Below are 17,475 nucleotides of genomic sequence, written 5' to 3' on the forward strand. Positions count from 1 at the left end.
ATCATTTGCATTTTCTGATTTTTACATATTTTCTACCATTAAACATGTGTTAGTTGTATAATAAGGAAATTTTGGCCAGGCATAGTGACTCACACCTGTAATCCTAGCACTTTGGGAGGCTGAGGCAGGAGAATCACGTCAGCCCAGGAATTTGAGACCAACATAAGCAACATAGTGAGACCTCATTGCTACAAACAATAAAAATAAAAAAATTAGCCAGGCGTGGTGGTGCGTACCTGTAGTCCCAGTTACTCAGGAAGCTGAGACAGAAGGATCACCTGAGCCCAGGAGGTCAAGGCTGCAGTGAACCATGATTGTGCCACTACATTCCAGCCTGGGCGACAGAGTGAGACTCCCCAACTCGAAATAATAAATAAATAAATAGGAAATTTAAAAAATGAACGCTGGAGACCTCTCTTAGTGACATATAGACATTATTAAAAGCTATGGATAGACAAAGTCACCTGTGGGGACATACAGACAGAGAAGAGAAGGGGTCCTGGCCTTGCCCTTGAGACTCTGATATGCAGAAGTTGGACACAAAAGCAGGAAGAGACAAGAAAGGAAATCTAGAAGGGGCAGCCAGTGGGAAAGCAGGAAAGCCAGAAGGATCCCAGAGGTCAAGTGAAGGAAGTGACCCAGGTGGAAGAGGGCGTAGGCTCTGCCACGTGCCCCTAAGAGGTCAGATAAGAGAAGGACAGGACACTAGGCACTGGTTTGGCAAGATGGCATTTTGTCAGAGTAAGAGGGAAGGTGGAGACTTGGAGTTTTGCTATGAAGAACTGCAGAAAAATAAACAGGAGATATGAAAAGGAGTCAAGGGAGAGTTGTTTTTTTCAAGGTGGCCAATTTTCCACACTACTGTAGAAAAATGACAACCATCAGGTAGAGATAGCAAATGGCCAAGTAGTGAGGGATGCTGGAGAAACCAGCGAGGCTTGCAAGGGCAGCAAGTCTGGGTGAGGGGTTTGGGATTCAGTTCGTGGGAAGGAGAGTGGGCCACAGAATGAGGCCCCAAAATTTCACTTTCCACAGGCAGAGAGAAAGCAGAGTAAAGGTGGGCATGACTGCAGGGAACTTGGTAGGTGAGGGGTGGGGAGAAGACAGAAGTGTTTCTGGTTAGTTGTCACTGTTTTGTCTAAATATGGAGCAAAGACCAAGAGTGAACGGAGGTCTGAAGAGAGAGGAGAAGATGAGAAAGATCCTCCCAGAGGGGAACGGTCAGTCATCCAGGGATATTGGGCAGGGTCGGTTGGCAGTGCTGAGGGACTGCTTGAGATTTGTGGACTCCGGCATACACTTCACATGAGGTCAGTTGGCAATGGTGTGAGCTTTTCTCTTGTCACCCTCAGATTCTCCTGAGAGAAGGGTGAGTCCTACAGAGGAACCTGCCCAGGATGACTCAGGGGATGACAAGGGCATTGGGGAAGGCTGGCCTGCAGAGTTCTTCAACTGGGAACACTGGGCCTTCAACCCCTTGCTGACGATAGCTTCTCCCACTCCTGCCTAAAGCCTGTTCTGACTTTAAGACTTAGGAGTCACACCCAGCAGAAAGCTGAGAAAGGTGCTGTTACTGAGCACACAGAAATTGTAATTATGTCTATGACTCTGTTTCTAAAATTAGACCAGGAGTTCCTTGAGGCCTGGACATGAGTTATCTTCATCTCCCGAATTCCTGGTAGAGAACTTAAAAAAAATATGTAGTATGAGCTCAATAAGGAAGGAGTATAGGAAGGGAGAAAGAAAGTGAAGAAGGAAGGAAGGAATGAAAGGAATAAGTTTCTCCGTTTTAGAATCGAGGAAATCAAAGCTCAGATATGGAAACATAGGTTTTCTGATTCCAAATCCTGCTTATAAAACAACCCAAGAATTTCATAAAGGATGAGGGAAGAGAGAAATATGGAAAGATTTGTTAAAGGATACAAAATCACAGCAAATAGGAGGAATACATTAGTTCTATATCACTGTAGATGCCTATAGTTTACAACAATAAATGATTAGTTTAAGATATCTAGAAGGAGGATATTGAAGAAATATCCCAACATAAAGAAATGATAAATATTTGAGATTATAGATATGCTAATTACTCTGATTTGATCAATATACTTTATATGTATTGAAATATCACTGTGTAACCCATGAATATGTACAATTCTTATTTGTCAATTAAAAAATATTTGTGGGCAATCCCCTCCGGTTCCCTCCCACTATGGGAGCTTTTCTGTCTTCTTAATAAATCCTACTTTCTCACATACAAAAAAATTCTTATATTATCAGACACATGATTAGAACTGGAGTGATCTCTCATACGATTTTCTTATGCTAATTGTTCCAGTGTGATTATGAATAGTACCACATTTCAAGGTCCAGACTGTCCTGGGTTTAGATAATAAATTATACTGTTGACCGGGCACAGTGGCACATGCCTGTAATCCCAGCATTTTGGGGGGCGGAGGTGAGAAGATTGCCTGAGCCTGCGAGTTTGAGACCAGCCTGTGCAACATGGCGAGATCTCATCTCTATAATAAATAAAAAATTAGCTAGGAGTGGTGGCACATGTCTGTAGTTCCAGCTAACTGGAAGGCTGAGGTGGAAGGATCACCTGAGCCCAGCAGGTCGAAGCTGCGGTGGCTGTGAGGGTACCACTGCACTCCAGCCTGGGCGACAGAGTGAGACTACAACTAAAATAAACAAACAAATAAATACTGTCACTCCAGTTACTCTCAAATCAACAGAAGTGACTCTCTGAGTCACCTTCTCCTGAAAACTCTTTCCTGTCAATGGACCCCATTGGCACCTCAGAACCTGGATGGAGCCATCAGTAGACACTGAGTACACAACGGGGGTGGTCACATGGGTCAAAGCATTCACAATAAACTACAAACTGAAAATTAAAAATGTTTTCATATTTTCCACGGGGTTTAGTATTATGTTCTCACTTTTGACCATCCTTTTACAGCCCTACCATATTACACATGGGTGTGAACTAAGTTGTATCTCCTAAAAAACATTTTGTCCCTGTTTTCTTTTGTTACAATTTTATTGGCTATACATATCAAAAAGTTGAATCAATTTTAACAGCTTTATTGAGGCATAAATTACATACCACAAAATTCATTGATTTTAAGTGTTGGATTCAATAATTTTTAGTAAATTCACAGTTGCACAACCAATGCCACAGTGATTAGATTAATGATATTTATATAATATAAATCACCCAATTCTTGGGCTTTCTATTATATGAATTATTTAATGCACACCACCTTATCACCAAACACATACTCCCTAACTCGCTCTCTCTTTCTCTCAACACTTCAAGTTTCAACTTACATGTCTCAAAAAATGACTTTATCTCAATCCTTAAGAAAACAAATAGGAATTATAAAATAATAATTATACTCTTGAACATGATAGCACTTTAGTATTTTTTCCAGGACACATTTCATCTTGTATTTTCATGAAAGGGGGTGGATAATCATAAATGAGAAGATAGCTCTCTCCTTACAATGCAGGAGACAGTCGATAACTGACCTCTGATTATTTAATTGCATGACCCGGAGACGCTCTGCCTCCAGGCTTCCACTCAGCACTACCATCCAAGTATTATGCTTCCTCTGCTAGCAGCTCTCATTCTGTGGTTATTAGATAAGTAGACATCCTGTCTTGTCATGTAAAGTCATTTTCTCTGGATAATAAAAGGAGAAGAAAATCCCTGCAGCTGCTGAGAACACCATGGCTTGTCTTCCTGTGGGCCCCTTCGTTCTATACCATGTTCAACATTTTATATGAGAATTTCAGGCTTCAAATTGCAATTAACTTATCTTTCATCACAGAACCTAAATAGACACTATATTTGAGAGAATATTTACCACATCGTAAAAAGTTAGGGTGAGAGAAACTGATTCAAGGACCCAAACCACACAAAGAAGCCACTCCTAGATCCCTAGATCTAAGATGGTCAAAAATTGTGGTAGCTGGGCTTGGTGGCTCAGCCTGTAATCCCAGCACTTTGGGAGGCCGAGGCAAGTGGATTGCCTGAGCCCGCAGTTCGAGACCCGCCCAGGCAACTTGGCAAGACCTCGTCCCTACAATAAATAAAAAATTAGCCGTGCGTGGCAGTGCACACCTGTAGTTCCAGCTGCTTGGAAGGCTGAGGCAGAAGGATTGCCGAAGCCCAACAGGTCGAGGCTGCGGTGGCCAGGAGTGGCCACTGCACTCTAGTCTGGGCGACAGAGTGAGACTCCAACTCAAAAAAAAAAAAAAAATTGTGGTAAATCTAGATGTTATCATCACGTCTATTCTCCAAACTCATGTATGATTCTCTGGTGCCATCATATACTTTGTCCTTTGGAAAATGAACAGTAAGCCAAATATAAAAGAATAAATAATTTACTACTTCAAATTGGCTAAATATCTTAGAGATTTCTCAGCCACTGGCCAGTGTACTACCCTCTCTAGGTCCTGGGAGAAGGCAAAGACGAATCTAATGTCTCTAAAAAGGGAGGTCAGACACAAAGAGCAGCCTTCAAAAATAAGGACAGGAAGAACAGGAGGCATGTCTTGTTCCCACCTCTTCCACAACTCCAGTCTTTTGTCTCTTCAAACTCTTTTACTTAACTTTTTATTTTGAAATGAGTTCACACTAAAAGTAACAAGAATAGTACAAGAAATGTCCAAACCATGTCTACCAATTGCAGACATTTTAGCCACAACTCCTCTATCATCCTCTTTCCCTTTCTCTTTTTATGTCTACACACACACACACACACACACACACACACACACACACACACACATTTTTCCTTTAACTAAGAGACTTGCTCCTTTATCCCTGAACACTGCTCCGTTAACCCCAAATACTTCCATGAGTTTTTCCTAGTAATAAAGATTGCTTACTCAACTATAGTGCATTTATCAAAATCATAGAATTTAACAATGACACAATATCATTATCAAATCTGTAAATTTTGTTCAAGTGTTGCTAAATTGTATGGACTGAATGTGTCTCTCCAAAATTCAGATGTTGAAGCCCTAACCCCCAGCATGGCTGTATTTGAAGATGGAGCCTCTAAGGGAGTAATTAAGGTTAAATGAAGTAATAAGGGTGGGCCCCTGATTCAATAGGATTAGAGTCTTTATAAGAAGAGACACCAGAGAGCTGTCCCAACACTGCACACGTGCACAGAAGAAAAGCCATGTGAGGATGTGGCAAGAAGATGACTGTTTACAAGCCAGGAAAAAAGCTCTCATCAGAAACCAAATTTCCCAGGATCTTAATCTTGGATGTCCCAGCCTACAGAACGATGAGAGATAAATGTCTTTTGTTAAAGTCACCCAGTTTATGGTGTATTATTGTGACAGCCCAAGCAGACTAATACACTAATGGTCTCAATAATGTGCTATGTAACCATTTTTTTTTTTCTGGCCCAGCATCCAATCTTCCCCCAAACTCTTAAAGCACTGTCTATACCCCTTTCTTTGATCCACAGGAGGAATTGCCATGTGTTTACAGTAAACTTTTCACATGTATGTGTCCATCTCCCCAAGGAAGCTTTAAGCAACGTGAGTCTTTGATTTTGTCTTGCACTTTGGTAACTGCTAACCATGGTCCACACAGGCTCTTGCACACAGGAGGTACCCAACAAATATCTGTTGATTGATTGGCTGGGAATAAGCTTTAACCACTAGCTGCACTACAGCTTGGAGGCAGTAGTCACTAAGTGAACCATTCCTTGGTGGCCGTCTCACCTGTTGCCAGGACAAACTTTCCTGTTCTTCAGTAGGAGTGGTACATATTCATATCATATACACACATATGCTCTAGATTGTAAAAATAATTCTTTGTTTATACCCAGAGACATATAAGCTCTCAAATTCCTTCAGGATAGAAGTTCAGCCTCTCACCAGGATTTTAAAAGTCCCGTAGGGTCTGGCCCTAATGTGAATTTTCACCATATTTCTTCTTCAAACCAAAGCGGGGCACTTGTCCTTCGCTAATTATGTCTTTAATTTTCCGGCCTCCAACTTTTATTCATTCTTGTTCTCCCTGCCTAAAATGCAATTCCTCCATTTATGAAAATTACCTTCTAATACTGGAGCCCTATATTGGAGTAGGGCAAAAATTCAATCAGTCTAGCATATGTGCATGTATACATTTATTCCACAAATATTTTTTGAGCACCTACTGTATATATGTCAGGCACTATACTGTGTCCCTGAACTACAGCAGTGAATGAGACAGGTATGTTTGCTGGCCTCTTAATCGTCCTCACCTCTGCTAATTGGGCAATCTCTTCTGAGAATTTAAAGCAGGGCTTCTACTTACGGTGACTTGTTTTCCTGATGTAATAATACAATAGTTGGTCATTTGGCTGACAAGAATGCCTCACTTTCACAGGCAATTCCATTGTTGTTAGCCACATATATACTCATTAACTTGGCTCATCCCAACTCAGAGGTCAGTAACAAAGATATGCCTGGCCCCACTGTATAAAATAAGAGACTGAAATCCAGAGAAGGTAACCAACTCAGACTAGTGTCAGATCTAGGATGAAGATCCTGGTCTTTTTTCTGATACCTCATGCAATTTCATCACCTCCTTAATATAAAAATGAAACTAGAGAAGGGATAAGCAATATTAGCAATATTAGCTTCACTTTATAAAAAAAATTAAGCACAGTGGCTGTCAAGGATTATTGCGAGTCATATTTGAAAATAAAATCATATCTTACTTATTCTACCAAAATAATATAAATCAGATACTAGTGCTAGAAGAACAACAATTATTTGCCACACTTTATATCAATTTCTAAGTTCAATTGCTGGTAATTTGGCCTTGCCTTATAAACATAACACTTGAAAAACTAGTATTTTGGCCAGGCTCGGTGGCTCAGCCTGTAATCCCAGCACTTTGGGAGGCCGAGGTGAGTGGATTGCCTGAGCCTGCAGGTTCAAGACTAGCCTGGGTAACTTGGCGAGACTTCATCTCTACAATAAAAATCAAAAATTAGCCGGGCGTGGTAGCACACACCTGTAGTTCTGGCTACTTGGAAGGCTGAGGTGGAAGGATCACCTGAGCCCAGTAGATCAAAGCTGGGGAGGTGGCCATGAGCATGCCACTGCACTCTAGCCTGGGCGACAGAGTGAGACTCCAACTTAAAAAAAAAAAAAAAAGTTAGTATTTTAATTTGTTAAACCAGTAAAAATTTTAAATCCTAGTAACTCTTCTGTATTTTAGTTATGCTATAGAAGTAACAGCATTTCAGAAAACGTAGGGAAAAAAAAGAAAAATCACTAAGTCACACATTATAACATATAGCTCTTAGCTTCCAAATGTTTTCTTTCAGTCTTTTATCAGATACAAAGTTTTACATTATTGCAATTATAATTCTTGCACTCTGCTTTTATTGTTTTCATCTGATATCCTATTTATACTGTTTCTACATAGTCTGAAAATAGGTCTTGGAATCAGAAGATTGAAATTCAAAATCCAGCTCTATGACTTACTACCTACATTAAAAAGCAGATGCATGTTTTTTGGTACTCCAAGCTTTTATAATTTGGGGCCCCCTCTTTAAAAACACAAAATTAGGAACAGAATTGACTATTTGTTTGGAATAAAAAAGGAAATCACACACATTTCTGGAGATGTGGAGATTTTGATCTTTTCTTCTGAGATTTCTTTAGGCAATTTACCAGAACTGTTTACAGAGAAATGCTTTCTGATTGCAATCTGGTTTCCTCTGCTACATCCCACACTATGTGACTCCATGTACTCACAGGGGCTCATGTAAGTGACATTTAAGCTTCATTAGCTTTACAATAAAATCCATCCCAGCCAGTATATTCTTGGGCAGGTCAAATAACTTCTCTGGTATTCAGTTTGCTTGCTTATAAAATGGAATCATGACCAGGTACAGTAGCTAACACCTGCCATCCTAGCACTTTGGGAGGCCATGGTGAGAGGATCATTTGAGGTTAAGAGTTTGAACCCAGCCTGGGCAACATAGCCAGACCCCATTTCTACAAAATAAAATAAATAAAATAAAATGGAATCATTATATCCATCTGTGAGGACCAGATGAGGATCACTACCCAGGCTGGTTATTATTTTTCTACTGTCACTGATGGTAGGAGGATGCTTCATAAAGAACAGCCTGCAATGATCTGGCTTCTTATAGAGACGAGTTTCTTTTCGTTACATTATTTCCATTTTTCAGCAATCTATGCCTTTTTTTAATGTCATTTTTAATGGATTTATAGTCTAGTAAATTGTGTTCATTGTTTTATAAGTCTTTCTCTAGCAGTTTACGGCCAACATAGGAATTAGGTAAAGCAACACTTTATCTGAATCTTCCCCTGAATTATTTCTTCTGAAAACAATGCCCAATAAAATCTGATGTTGGAGGAAAATGCACTGAAGCAACTAGAAAAGAGGTTAGAGGACTCGAGAGATTCAACGGCTCTTGCCTGTGAGCAGACGGGGCCATTCATAACTTTGTAGTTTCTAATTTGGAGCAGTCTCCGATGAATTTCCTGCCCAAGCTGGTCTTCTCATGGAACAAAAGGCTGATGGTGTGTGTGTTTTACGCCCCACTGGAGGTGCACACTGCTTGGGGCTGGCCTCTCTGGTGGCCTGCAGTCATCAGAGGGACTTACCGCCTGCAATGATTTGACTTTTACTCATCACTACAGGGCAATCCAGCTTAAGCAGCAACACATAAACACTTTCCTTCATGCCCCTGGGACACCACTGCAATTCTTTTATCTTGTAGACAACCCACAAAGGTTTCTATTAACTATCTCCAGTGACCGTTTCCTCGCCAAGAAAGGCATCCGCTCCTGTAGTGCCTTTTCCTGAGTGCTATGAAAACCCCGAAAGTGATAACAAAAAGTTATCCCTAGGTCATTTATTCCACAGTTTAAAACAAAGAGTCCTTCAAGAATCATTTGCAGGGGGGTACGTTTTATCTGATATCCTACCAACTTGAAAAACTGTACATGACCTTGGGAAAGGTACCAATACCCCAGTGGGCATGAAGTGCTACACTGTCTCATTTCCCTTGAAATCATTGTGAAAGAAATGGTTTCTTTCACAAGGCCAGGGTTACGTCACTTTATATAATAATGGAAGAAGGAATGGAGGGTGATGCTAGGTTTGTAGAAGAGATGAACCTAGCAATGGAGGCCTGGCATCATCTCCTAAGCAGAACTGGGTCAACAGGCCCGGAAAATGGGCCACATACAACTCTGGACTACTGGAGAAACAAGTTACCAATGAGCTGATTTCAAAGAGTAGGTGGTGAGAAGTAGCTATTACTGCCCAAGGTTTCTCTGTCTTATTTAAATTCATCTTTTTTATCTAAAAGTATATATATTGCAAATACTTGGGGATGGTTGCATACATATAAGCAAATTTCCTTAAATACTAAAAGTAAATGTCTAGAGAATATGCATTCTGTAAGAGATAAAACTGCCCTCAAAGTTTAAATTAAATTTATAAAAATATGAAAAAGAATACCTGCTTTGATTTATTACCTTTTGGTTCTATGGTAAACCACATGATTCCACCTCTCATGATAATTTGCTCACCAGTTTAGACCCCAGTCCAAAAGCATGAGAAATTTATACTAATCCCTACTATTGCTCTTATGAAAGATTTAACCCAGGTTTCTTCTCCATATCTTGAATTTTGACTTTCATATTCTTCAAACAGGCTGGGGTTTTTTTTTGGGGGGGGGGCAGCATCAGTATAGCTTTATGAATGTTGATTTTTTTTTTTTTTTTTTTTTTTGAGTAGGAATGACAAATGATGGATCAGAGCCAGCTGGGTGACCATTTGCAGGTGGCTTTATTTTACCTGATATACTACTAGCTCTGAATTGACTGAGGGGGCAAGAAGAGACTGAATTATCACAAAAGTGTCATTATTGACCTAGCAGAGGGCCTGCACTCATGCTTGACAACCGAAAATGTGTCCTCAGTGCTGCTTGGCAGTTCTGCTGTTTCCCTGATCAAATCTCTTCCTCTTGCATCTCAAGACTATTTCAAAAATTCTTTATTCTCCTGAGATCTCTGCCCAAGTCTCCCATACCAATACCTCCCTGTCTTCTCAGCAGATGATTCTGCCTCTTATTCCACAAAGACACTGAAGTCAAGGAATTTCCTCTCCTAGCAAGTGTTCTTACCCAAGGTTGGGCTTGTTGTTCCTCACCCCACATTGGGACAACGTGAAGGGCCTCTGAACTTCAGAGTTGCCCCCTGGAATTTCTGAGGCCTTCATGAAGACCTCACTGCAGCCCATCTTCTCTCTGGGAATCCTACTTCCTTCCCTTTCTCAGGTGTTGGTCACCAGAGAATTCCCCAGTGTCTTCCCTGCATGCTAGTCTCCATCTCAGAGTCTGCCTCCTGGGAAGCCCCTTCCTCCACCAATCCCTCTTTGTCAGCCACTGTGGCCTTGAAAATGGAATGCTGGCTCCCTCCACGGGGCCTCTGTTCAGGACCTCTGTTCGCTGTTCCCCAACCCACTTGACCTATTGACCTCATGTCTATCCACCTGGGGGGTCTCACTCCAAATATAACTTTCTCCTGAGGAAAACAGCTAGGCTTCCTTTGTCATAGCCTCTCGTAGAACCGTATTTTTTTCCCCCTTTTATAGCACTTGGATATGTTTCTATCCCCTCCCAGAATTTAAGCACGCCAGCAGGGCTGTTTGTTTCTGCTCACCACTGCATCCTTGGTGGTGTGCTAAATGCTGGCCATGTAATGGTGAGCAAGACAGAGCTCCTGCCCTTGGGGAGCTTACAATCCACTGAGAGAGACAGTAAGAGAGTAAAATGTAGATCATCTCCATTTTACTAATGAAGAAACAGAAACTAGTGACTTACTTGAACTTGGTCTGTAAGAAAAAGAACTGAGATTAAACTCCAAAGGACTCAGGAAGAAAAAGGCAAAGGGAGAGAAAAAGGAAAGAGGGAAGAAGGAAAGGAGGAGGGAAGGAAGGAATTACAATGACTATAACTCACTGAAGTTTTCTGTTGTAGCCTGAAGTAGGTAGTGTTTCTTCTCAATTACAAAACATTTTCTCTGTGAATTCCTAGTGATTTAGAACTGTACTGCTCATGACAGTAGCCACTCACCACACGTGGCTTTTGAGCCCTTGAAATCTGGCTGATCTACATGGAGATATGCTATAAATACAAAATGCACATTGGAATTCAAAGACTTGAAATGCAAAAAAAAAAAAAAAAAAAGAGAGAGAAAGAAAGAAAAATATCTCATTAATAATTCATATTAATCATTCAAATAATTTTTAAATTATAGTATTTTGGATTGATTGGGTTAAACCTGAAAAAAAGGTAGAAGCCTTCTCATCTGACATTATTTTAACTCATAGTTAACTGAGCAAAAGTGTTCAGTAAACTGGAGAAACGTCTGCTAATCAACTACTAGACTTGCTGAACGAGCACCCTGGTAATGAAGAACGTGGGTTAAGTGGTTGAGTGAGTTAAGTGAATATTGGTTAAGAGAATCTAAATAAACAAGATATTCTTACACTGTGTTATAAAGACATGCGGTTGATAATGTACAAAGTTAACTAGTGGACCGTATTAGATAGATGAATGTTTGGTGACAAGTGATTTGGTGACACAATATGGATATTTTAGTGGAGGTAGGAGTGAAAGCGTGAACTTCAAGGTGGAGGTTCAGAGATGGATGATGGTTTTTATCGGAAATTCAGACTATGTAGTTTGGCTTGAGTAAAGAATTCATGCAGTGGAATACAATAAGCTCTCACATGTAAACATTTGATACATGTAGCTCAAGGAAATGTATTTCATGCAGAAGCTTAGAATAAATTTACCAGGAGAAATGAGCCTAGCACGTGTTGGGGAATAATGGAAAGCAGTTCCTGAGCGCTAAATTTGTAAACTCCCACAAGTACATACATGGAATAGTATAAGGAATATTTTATTATGTTTTGCTCTAGCTGAGCATTTGTATTTTCTGGTTATCCAACCTGGGTTGAATTTTTAGAGCTCGTAATTGAAGCCTCCAGAGAAGTGCATATATCAATAATAATATAGCTTGCATTTTTATAGACAGTGAACACATCTGTAAAGCCATTACCCAGAACAAGAAGTGTGGCATTGCAAAACCCAAATGACCACTATTCTGACTTCCAACAGCATACATTAGCTCCGCCTGTTTCTATACTTTTATATGCTATGTAACATTTTGTGTGATATGCTTAAAGAATCAACTCAAACCTCAGTTGACTGACTCCTAGCTCAGTATTTTATTGTGGGTTTGGACAAGACTATTACCCGAATCTGTTTCCATATCCAGAAAAAATGGATGATAAGTATTTACCTTGTAGGACTGTTGTAAGGACTAAATGAGATAATGAATGGAAAGGGCTTAGCACAGTGGCTGACACATGACTTCAGCTGCTACGCGATACTCAGACTTTTAGTCTGTGAACCTTCTGGGTGGTGCAAGACTCCAACAGACCACCTCACCCAACAAATTCTGCTTGCGAGAGAGGAAAAAAATCCATGCTATCAGGCAGAGTCCAACTATTGCTTTATTCACAAATGAGCATCTACACATATCTAGGGAGATTGGTTACTTGCTCCATCTTACTTTTGGCCAAAGGAGGAAATACATTTTTGCAACACACTTGTTCATTTTCCCTTCTAGAAATATCAGCTTCCTTAAGGGAAGGGGCATATACTGTTTACCATAGTATCCCCAGTACCTAACACAGGGAATAGTAAGCACTTCACTAAGTGGAATAAATTAATAAGTACCAACTATTAGGGTTTAGGAAATTATGTCATAATCTGCTCAAACTTTTGAGATATGGTTGGCAAGATTACAGTAGTTAAATCAGAGTAACTTCCTTCCTCTTCTTCTGTGCTGGTCAGGAAAATCTAATCAAACCTAGTACATTCTGTACTTGGAAACTGAATAAGAACACCAGGTCTGAGAACTTCAGAAATAAGGGCAGTACATGACACTACTTTTAATATTACATTTGCCCAAACTCAACGGCTTTTAACCTACTTAGACCAGGATAATAAGATGTCTTCCAAAACACTCTCTCCCTTCCACAAATTCATTTTTTCCAGGTATACTTTATCTTGATTTTCTACTGATCTATTTCACATATTCTTGACCATATCTGTACAGATGTTTTTTGAAAAGGCGGCCAGGGGAAAGTGTAATGTACCAGTAAAATTTGACTTGGTTCAATTTACTCTTAACTACGAGTAATAAATTTTCACTTCTCACAGAATAGGAAGCACCTCTTCAAATACTATCATCTGTTTTGCATTACAAATTAAAAGTCTGATTGGCTGGCAAGCCTATCACTATATAACTGGATAAGTCAAGCAGGAAATTATGTGATTAAGTGAGCAAAAGATTTTAAGACAGTAATAAGTTTTTTGGCTATGAAGCAAAACTGATTTCACGCAGATAACTAAGAAATCAAAGCTATTTATAATCCATGGTGTATAAAGTATGGTTAGTATTCCCTGATAGAGTGTGACTAATTTTAAAAATTATTTCGATTTAACATTTGGCGAGGTATGCTCGCCATTATGCTAGGTACATAATGCTAGGTACATAAATGAAGAAATTATAAATAGCAATCTCTACTTCTCAGAAATGTAAAGTCTAGTGAGAAAGTTTTATGGAAGCACTAGGATAATCAGGAAATGATACAAAAACTCGTGGCTTGAAGGTTAAGATTTTAACAAGCCCCCCAAAAAAGTAGTCATGCTGATAGAATATTAAAAACACAAGCATGAAGATAGGAGTATGCACATATGTTCTTGAGGGATCAAAGTCACCAGCATGATTGAAATATGAAGTGTGGCAAGATTGGCCAGGTAGAAGTTAGGAAGTGAAAGGAGAACGATTATTTAGGCAGTTGAGAACTATGGGAGGTCTTTAAATAGGAGAGATATGATCAGATCTGTGTTTTATGTTTGTTTCTCTCTGCTTATATGTAAGGAGAGAATGTGCCTAGTCCTCTCAGCAATTTTATTCTGCACTATAAATTAATAGATCACATTCTGATTTCATGTGTCAGTCATAAACTTGATATAAGATATAAGCCCTTTACTCATTTTCAGTCAGTTAATTCCATCAGACTTCTGAGCCTAGATAGAATCTGAATGGTTATGAATTCACCAAGGTAATGCAATACCACAGAGACCTGTCTGGATGACCAGTTAGCCTTTCCCAGATGACACTCAGAAGCATGGCACAGTTTAAAAAAAAAAAAAAATTTCTATAGCATGGGGATCAGAGGTCTTATGCAGGCTGAGAATTCACAACAGATTTCAGTGGGGGTGGGAGATTATTCAGTGGGGAAGGGAAGGCAATACTATTAAGTGATAGAACAAAGAAAGGACAGGTCAAAGTTAGAAAAAAATGGAAATCTGCTTTGGACACGTTACATTCAAGGTGTCGACAGAAGTATGATATGAAAGTATCTAAAAGGCAGTTGCAAATATGGTCATATTGTGTTTATAGATAAAGTTACCTATAAAGAGAGTTTAAGTGAGAAAAAAGGCCCAAGAACAGAATCCTGGGTTAAGCCCTTACGGGTTAAGTCAATTCCTCGTAAAACACAAAACCAAAGTGAAATGAGCAGTGCCAAGTCAGCTTGTACACAGATGCTTTATTTTGGATGTCAATATGTCAACATTGTATGCAAGATTCTCTTACAATGGAAAGTTTTCCCCATACATCAAAAAAATCAATTTAGTCAGGGTAATTGTATTTATGTGAAAACCTTACAATAAAATGTAGTATTATAAATGTGTAGACAGTTTCCATGCAAGTATGGCTGCTACATGTATGTCTGGCATTTTTATAACATATTGAAAAAAGTCAAATGAACAAAACAGTATAAAGGTGACTTAAGATGCCTGACATGTTTAAGATTAAAATCTTGCAAAAAGCAACAAAGCAGTTAACTGGAGGATTCAACCAATACCAACCCAAATATCTACTATGTCCAATAAGCCCAAACTTATCCGCAATATATTATCATTTAGGATAATTTAATGCTCAAAAAAATTATGCTTTAAAAATATAGGTCTTCCAAGATATTATTATACTTTGGTGATTGCAGACTATGTACATCCAAACCAGCTAAGGGCTAAATTTAAAAAAACAAAAACAAAAAACCCATTATGTTCTATTACTTTAAGGTAACTGAAATGATCCAGTATGATTTTGCTACAATCAATGATTTCACTAAGTGAAATTTCTGTGAGAAGTTCATTAATTAGAAAGCAATCAACATACTTAACAAACATACTAAGAAGATTCAAATTAGTTTATCTATTTGTTATCAACAAGGCATAATCTTATTACCATATGTTTTCTTCACTTTTTATTACATATAATATGCAAAAATTAGCAAGTAAATTTAAATACCTTAAAACCTTTTTAGGTCTTCTGTTCAAGAGCTAGGCATTAAAATACTTAGTATTTCCATTTTTATTAACATAAAAGCATCAGATAAGCTGCTTTTGTTTTGTTTTCGAAGGCATAGTAGTATTATTTTGGTATTTGTAAGATTTTGCCTGGTATTGGTTGATTCCTGGCAATGGTTGATTCCATTAAGTTAACTTGAGAACTTGCCATCATTTGTTTTTATCTTTTCACACAGTGCAAGTGGTAGTCGCTCTTTCCTTCTCTCATAGCAGCAAGCCGATTCTGCTATTTTCCATAGCAGCATACTTCAGGAGTGGAGAGGGAGAGAGTGTGTCAATTATAAATAATTCAAACTACAGTGTACAATTCTATCTACCTGTCAGTGTTTAAGTTGACAGCACACCATTATATGACTCAAAAAAATTTACATAAAATCTCTACCAGTAAAGCAAATAAAGACATTCTTTCAAGAAGAAATAAAATAAGTGCAAACACCTAAAACAGGCAACTGAAGCAACTGTTGTAACCTGTAGAGAAACACAAAACATTTATAAAAGGACAAAATATTTTTATAAATAAAAAATAATGTTCTCTACTTCTCAAACATTGAGCAAATATAATAAACTAAGTGCAGACTGTTTTTAGGGACCAAGGTACCATATTATTTTTTAAACAAAAATGCAAAAATTTCCAACACATATACAAATCACCAGTTAATTTATATGACCCCCCAATATAATTTAAAAAGAAAATATTAAATTATTATTTAGTACATTTTTAGAACTACTTTATAACCAACATGTGTTAAAGGGCATACATAGTGCAATATTTAGGTAGATGTGACATACAGTATAGATATTGTATTCTTTGTAGCTATTCTTTGAAACTTACTTCTGTTTCATACTAAAAGGTCAAAACTGTTCTTTACTATGTTAGCTGTAATAACAGGAAACAACATTGGCTTCTAGACACCCTGTATATGTATAAATATCTACATTAAGCTTTAAAAATGAAAATAAATTATAAAAACAGACTTCTTTCCAATTTACAAAGTTTTCCGACTCCTACATACTGTACAATACATTCAACAAAACTCTCAGCTCTTGAGATTTACGAAGAAAATACTATTTACTAATAAAGAAAAACTGCTTTTCAATGCTTTTTGTTTTTAGTACTATGCTCAAATAAATACATTTAACACTGTAGTTAATTTTACTATTTCTGAAAAAAAAAGAAACCCAAAATTAGTAGTGCAACTTTCTATCCTTCCTTTAAATTCCTTTCTATTGTGTTTCTTTGTAAATGGTAGCCTAAGTAAATCAGCACATGGGCAAAAATACTTAATAAAATCATACGTGCTTCCCATACATAGACTAATTTCAGAAATCATACGTACTCACACACCTAACTATAACAAAACTGCAGCATCACAAGAGTAGCAACATATATCTTGTGAAGAAAATATGTGAGAATTTACTTTTAGAGTACTCATGAACATTCTATTATTTTCCTACCTTGTTCTTTAAAAACAATTTTTAAAAATCTCATCTCTTAAAAAATAAACTATGAAATTGCCTACCCCTTACTTAAGTGGCTTATTAGCTTTTTGTCTGCTCAAAGTAGAAAAAAGATGCTGTATTAAAACTTTAAAAACAATTAATTGAAAAAAATTTCACTGCAACCTAATTTCATAGATAATACAGTAAGAAGGTGGGACATTTCATTAGTTTTAATAACAATTACAGTATTAGAGCTCTTGAAGTACTACTGGCAGCTGTGTAAGTACTCAGGTATCTTCTGGCTTGTTCAGTCATGATAAGTTGGTCTTCTGTCTTCCCATAAACCACTGTTTCCCATTCACAATTTGACTAGGAAGGAAATATTATAGTAATGTGAAAATTACTGAAATAACCATCTGTGCCTATTTCAAAATTAGACTTTAAAAAGTCAATTATTTTAACTAGTTAGATATTTTACAAGTAATTATTATAAAACTGTCTTGATACTGGCATTTTA

At 38.1% G+C, this 17,475-nt stretch overlaps 1 protein-coding gene across 1 annotated transcript in view; it reads right to left on the reverse strand.

Annotated features, from left to right (window-relative positions):
* Positions 1-14,675: 14,675 nt before the first annotated feature.
* The window catches only part of MYBL1 (MYB proto-oncogene like 1), a 28,514-nt gene continuing 25,714 nt past the window's right edge, over positions 14,676-17,475 (reverse strand). The window contains exon 15 of the mRNA XM_008074315.1: positions 14,676-17,327. Coding sequence (XP_008072506.1) covers positions 17,199-17,327 — 129 coding nt within the window. The 3' untranslated portion in view covers positions 14,676-17,198. The remainder of the gene's footprint in view (positions 17,328-17,475) is intronic.

This window comes from Carlito syrichta, unplaced genomic scaffold (assembly GCF_000164805.1).
Source record: "Carlito syrichta isolate Samal-C Ts95f unplaced genomic scaffold, Tarsius_syrichta-2.0.1 Scaffold316389, whole genome shotgun sequence".
In the NCBI taxonomy this organism is placed as follows: Eukaryota; Metazoa; Chordata; class Mammalia; order Primates; family Tarsiidae; genus Carlito; species Carlito syrichta.